Raw genomic sequence first — 6,000 nt, 5'->3', positions numbered from 1 at the left:
AAAGAAGGAAATGTTTTATTTAACGATGCACTCAACACATTTTATTTATGGTTATATGGCGTCAGACATATGGTTAAGGACCACACAGATATTGAGCGAGGAAACCTGCTGTCGCCACTTCATGGGCTACGTTTTTCGATTAGCTGCAAGGGATCTTTTATATACACCATCCCACAGATAGGATAGTACATACCACGGCCTTTGTTACACCAGTTGTGGAGCACTGGCTGGAACGAAAAATAGCCCAATAGGTCCAGCAATGGGGATTGATCCTAGACCGACTGCACGTCAAGCCCCATATATAACTGAAAGATGCACCATGTTTAGAACGTAATGGGTGTTATATTTGTCCCCAACTGGAGGAAACTATACATGTAGGTTCCGTCTCCGTCCTTCTATCTTTCTGTCCATCTGTCCCACATATAGTTTTCCTGACATTTGTTCTGTAATGTCATCAGATATTAATTTGAAATTTTGTGTGTAGCTTTATCAAGTACTGTTAGGCCTGCAGATCAAGTTTGGTTTCCATGGCGATTTACACTTTTTTCACAGTTATGGCCCTTGAACTTAGGAGATGTGAAAATTAGTTTTCCTGACATTTTTTTCATAATGCCTCTAGATACTGAGCTGAAATTTTGTGTATAGCTTTATCATGTAAAGTTACTCTCAGGAGATACGAAAATATTTTGTGCCTATAGGTGACATGTATTGCTTTAGCAGTACTCTCAGAATGCTTGTTTTCACCGTTCTTCAGATATAACTGAAAGCTGTACCATGTTTAGGATGTACATGTAATGGGTGTTATTAGTTGCCTACCAGTCCAGCCAGAGGGGAATACAGGTTTCATCTCCGTCCTTCTGTCTGTTTATGTGTCTGTCTGTCTGTCCGTCTATCTCATATATACTTTTCCAGATGGTTTTTTTTTACATAATGCCTTGAGATATTGAGCTGACATTTTGCGTATAACTTTATCATGTACTGTTGCTGATAAGTTTACCTTTAGTAGCAATTTACTAATTTTTGACAGTTATGACCCTTCAACTTAGGAAATATGGAAATTAGTTTTTCGGATTTTATTTCTGCAATGCCTGATGATATTGAGAAGATATTTTCTATATTGCTTTATCGTGTATTGTTACATATCAAATTTAACTTTCATGGCGATTTACTAATTTTTCACAGAGTTCTGCACCTTGAAAATTTGTTGGGTCTGTAGGGGACATGTATTGCATTAGCAGAACTCTCAGAATGCTTGTTTTTTACTATGTTTCAGATATAACTGAAAGCCGCACCATGTTTAGGATGTACTCACAGTACAGTAAGATCATCGACTTCTCGAATCTGCCGGACCCGAGTGAGGATTGGGATCTTGGAGATGTGATCGGAGAAGGAACGTACGGGGAGGTCTACATGGCAGTGAACAAGAAAACAGGTGAGATAATTAACTGGGATCTCAGAGATCGGAGAAGGAATGTACAGGGAGGTCTACATGGCAGTGAACAAGAAAACAGGTGAGATAATTAACTGGGATCTCAGAGATCGGAGAAGGAACATACAGGGAGGTCTACATGGCAGTGAACAAGAAAACAGGTGAGATAATTAACTGGGATCTCAGAGATCAGAGAAGGAACATACAGGGAGGTCTTCATAGCAGTGAACAAGAAAACAGGTGAGATAATTAACTGGGATCTCAGAGATCAGAGAAGGAACGTACAGGGAGGTCTACATGGCAGTGAACAAGAAAACAGGTGAGATAATTAACTGGGATCTCGGAGATCGGAGAAGGAACATACAGGGAGGTCTACATGGCAGTGAACAAGAAAACAGGTGAGATAATTAACTGGGATCTCAGAGATCGGAGAAGGAATGTACAGGGAGGTCTACATGGCAGTGAAAAAGAAAACAGGTGAGATAATTAACTGGGATCTCAGAGATCGGAGAAGGAACTTACAGGGAGGTCTACATGGCAGTGAACAAGAAAACAGGTGAGATAATTAACTGGGATCTCAGAGATCGGAGAAGGAATGTACAGGGAGGTCTACATGGCAGTGAACAAGAAAACAGGTGAGATAATTAACTGGGATCTCAGAGATCGGAGAAGGAACGTACAGGGAGGTCTACATGGCAGTGAACAAGAAAACAGGTGAGATAATTAACTGGGATCTCAGAGATCGGAGAAGAAACGTATGGGGAGGTCTACATCAAAGAAAGTTGTAATAGTCAAAAATAGCCCAAAATATTTGACACTGGCTAATTACAATGGTCAATGACTTAAAGATGCAAAGTAGAATTTGTTCATGTATAGCCAAACCTTGTGTAATAAACGGTCTGTTTACATTAATTTAAAGTAATTTAGATCTATCTCTAGACAAGCCTGCCATGGCAGACAGTATACATTTTAAGCCATTTGTATAGGTGACACAGTAGTATAGTATATATTTCTATTTCTAGACAAGCCTGCCATGTGAACGTTCTGTATATTTCTATTTCTAGACAAGCCTGCCATGTGAACATTCTGTATATTTCTATTTCTAGACAAGCCTGCCATGTGAACATTCTGTATATTTCTATTTCTAGACACGCCTGCCATGTGAACATTCTGTATATTTCTGTTTCTAGACACGCCTGCCATGTGAATATTCTGTATATTTCTATTTCTAAACAAACCTGCCTTGTGAACATTCTGTATATTTCTATTTCTAGACAAGCCTGCCATGTGAAATTTTTTGTTGAACATGCAATGGTGTTTTTTTTTATCAAAACTATGAAAATTTAAGCCCACAAAAATAAAGGATTTGACCCTATTTCAGTGTATATAAAGTGAAAATGTGACTATTTCTATATCTAGGTGAGTGTGCCGCAGTGAAGGTGATGGAATCGATCCATGAGGTGGTGGAAGAAATAGAGGAGGAGTATCTGGTATTGCGAGATCTCAGCAACCACCCGAATATCCCACAATTCCACGGGATCTACATCAAACAGGACACCTCGAGTGAGGACCAGATATGGCTTGTTATGGAGGTCGGTGTTAAATATCCCAGCGTTTTATTGCCCTATGTTTTACCTGTATGTTTAACGTACGATTGGCGCTTGTTTTACTATTATGTCTAACCTGTTTATTTTACCTGTATATTTAATCTGTTTACTTGTTTGTATATATGTGTTTTATATGTATGTTTTGCCACAAAGGTTTTACTTATATATTTTTCCTGAACATTTCTTTTACCTGAATACTTTATTTGTATGTTTGACCTTCATATTGAATTTCTTACCTCCATGTTGCACGTGGGCAGGACGTACCCCAGTGGTAAAGCACTCGCTTGATGTGCGGTCGGTTTAGGATCGATCCCCGTTAGTGAGCCAGCCCATTAGGCTATTTCTCGTTCCAGCCAGTGCACCATGACTGGTATATAAAATGCTGTGGTATGTGCTATCCTCTCTGTGGGATGGTGCATATAAAAGATTCCTTGCTACTAATGGAAGAGTGTAGCAGGTTTCCTCTCTATGACTGTGTCAAAATTACCAAATGTTTGACATCCAGTAGGCGATGATTAATATGTCAATGTGCTCTAGTGGTGTCGTCAAACAAAACAAATTTTAAAGTATGTTGGACATGTATGCTTTACATATATATTCAGTATCGGTAATTGAATTTGTGGATATGTTTTTTAAGAATATGCCAAACTCATAAAAATTATGTAATATACATTTTAGATATCTTACGATTGCATCTTTTAATCTTATGTGTCCAAGCCAACTTTTGGTATTTGTGATTTCCAGGCTTGGAATCCTACTAAATTGGCAGCCTGCAAATAATTTACCAGTTGTGTTTTAACTGTATTATTTTACCTGTATGTTAATTAACAATGTTTGTGTATATTTCAGATGTGTGGCCGCGGCTCAGTGACGGATCTGTCCCGTGGTTTGTTAAAACAAGAGAAACGACTGGATGAAGCGCTCATTGCTCACATCATGAATGAAACCTTGAAGGTGAAGGTTATATGATATTCAAGAGTTCATCAGTTAATGGAAATACATTGAATTAATGGTTAAATCAACATTCTTCTAGAATTTTTATAAAATCCACTAGCCATGGAATCAATGATTTCAAAAATGTACTGGCCACAATTAAAAATTCACTAGCCCTACTTTACTTAAGTTGATACAATTTTACTAAATAATAATAATAATCATATATGTCACCTAAAGAGGGAGATAGAGCTTAAAAATGCTAACATTTGCGGGTTGGGGGGCAGGATATTCATATTTACAAAATAGACATAACTGCAACATTTCACACACAAAAATTCATTAGCTGTCGGGCACGGCAATAGTAATTATTTACTAGCCCAACATTGAAAATCACTTGCCATGGGAGTGGGGCTACCATTATCTAGAAGCCCTGTAAATCAGCAACATTAAGACTGGTTGGTTTTGGGCTCAGCAGATATATAGAGGATTAGCTACTCATGTTTTTTAATATGAAAAATATCAACCAAGTCTATGTTAACAGTATTTGTCGAGGCTCTGTCAAGACAAATACGGATTAACTAGACGACTTTGATATTTTACATATTAAAAAACAGGAGTCGTGAATTCTATTTATCCTATAGCACTTCTAAAATAATTAATTTTAATTAAATTTTTAGTAAATCACAGTACTAAAGTCACCGCCATCGGTAATATGACATCATCACGATTAGCACAAATTAGTTTGATGTCATGCACTTTAACTAAATCTTTGAAAACGTTACGCTCAGCTATACAGATCTTGTTGGCTTGTAAACAAATAACCCATCGACAGCAATACATTATCTAAATACCTTGCAAATTTGCATAACATTATTAACCCGGTTAATACACTAAATTATCACATGGGTTTATGACATGGATATCATGGATAAGTTATAGGATAAAAGCTTTTATTCACCATATTGCAAAATTCAAGTTTGAACATGATCAAGAACAGTTAATTGAAGAGCATTATTTTTTAATATGTGTATTGTTTGGGTAACTGAAATTTGACGAAATTCATCAGTGTTTTAAAATAATGTTTTGTGTACAGTTTAAAACTTGAGTTTAGGCGAGGACACATTTGTAAACATTTGGTGTCTTTGTCATATCTCTCTATTGAGAAGTAAATGACATCTGAATGGTTTGTAAGGTAGTGCTTAAATTGTGTTGTACAAAACATCACATTGACCATATTTGAGAAAATATACCTCACACATATTAATTTGAGAAATCACTATGTCACAAAAAGATACTGAACATCTACTGAGTTAGCTTGTATATGAAATAATATAGCATACACCTATGTAGTTGGGAATTACTGTGTATGACAAAACATAGCTCTCATCTACAGAATTAGAAAATAACTTTTTTGAGAAAAGTATATTGAATACATATATGAGTTCAAATATGCCCACTGTATTGAAACTAAACAATTGCGAAATCGACTGTGAGTCTTTTATCAAACCTTATTTTCCAGGGTTTGAATCATCTTCACAAAAATCAAGTCATGCATCGGGATGTCAAAGGTCACAACATTCTCATTACAGATAAAGGGGAAATAAAGTTGGTGGACTTTGGTAAGTGTAATGTTTGTAGTTAGAGTTTTCTTTCATTTAAAAAAAAGAAGTTTGTTTTCTTTAATGTCTACCGGCCTAGATGGTGTCGTGGTTAAGCCATTGGACATAAGGCTGGTAGGTACAGGGTTCGCAGCCTGGTACCGGCTCCCACCCAGAGCGAGTTTTAACAACTCAATGGGTAGGTGTAAGACCACTACACCCTCTCCTCTCTCACCAACCACTAACAACTAACTCACTGTCCTGGATAGACAGCCCAGATAGCCGAGGTGTGTGCCCAGGACAGTGTGCTTGAACTTTAATTAGATATAAGCATGAAAATAAGTTGAAATGAAACGTTTAACGATACCATTAGAGCACATTGATTTATTAATCATTGGATGTTAAACATTTGGTAATTTTTACATATTGT

The 6,000-nt window shown here is 36.9% G+C and overlaps 1 protein-coding gene across 1 annotated transcript in view; it reads left to right on the top strand.

Moving 5' to 3' along the window:
• The first annotated feature begins 1,293 nt into the window (after positions 1-1,293).
• Positions 1,294-6,000, top strand: part of LOC121387291 (myosin-IIIb-like) — a 104,600-nt gene continuing 99,893 nt past the window's right edge. The window contains exons 1-4 of the mRNA XM_041518313.1: positions 1,294-1,432; positions 2,849-3,021; positions 3,886-3,990; positions 5,492-5,591. Coding sequence (XP_041374247.1) covers positions 1,294-1,432; positions 2,849-3,021; positions 3,886-3,990; positions 5,492-5,591 — 517 coding nt within the window. The remainder of the gene's footprint in view (positions 1,433-2,848; positions 3,022-3,885; positions 3,991-5,491; positions 5,592-6,000) is intronic.

Source organism: Gigantopelta aegis, chromosome 13 (genome assembly GCF_016097555.1).
Source record: "Gigantopelta aegis isolate Gae_Host chromosome 13, Gae_host_genome, whole genome shotgun sequence".
NCBI lineage: Eukaryota > Metazoa > Mollusca > Gastropoda > Neomphalida > Peltospiridae > Gigantopelta > Gigantopelta aegis.
Note: the sequence above shows the minus strand (reverse complement) of the source record. Positions and strands in the feature narration are given on the sequence as shown.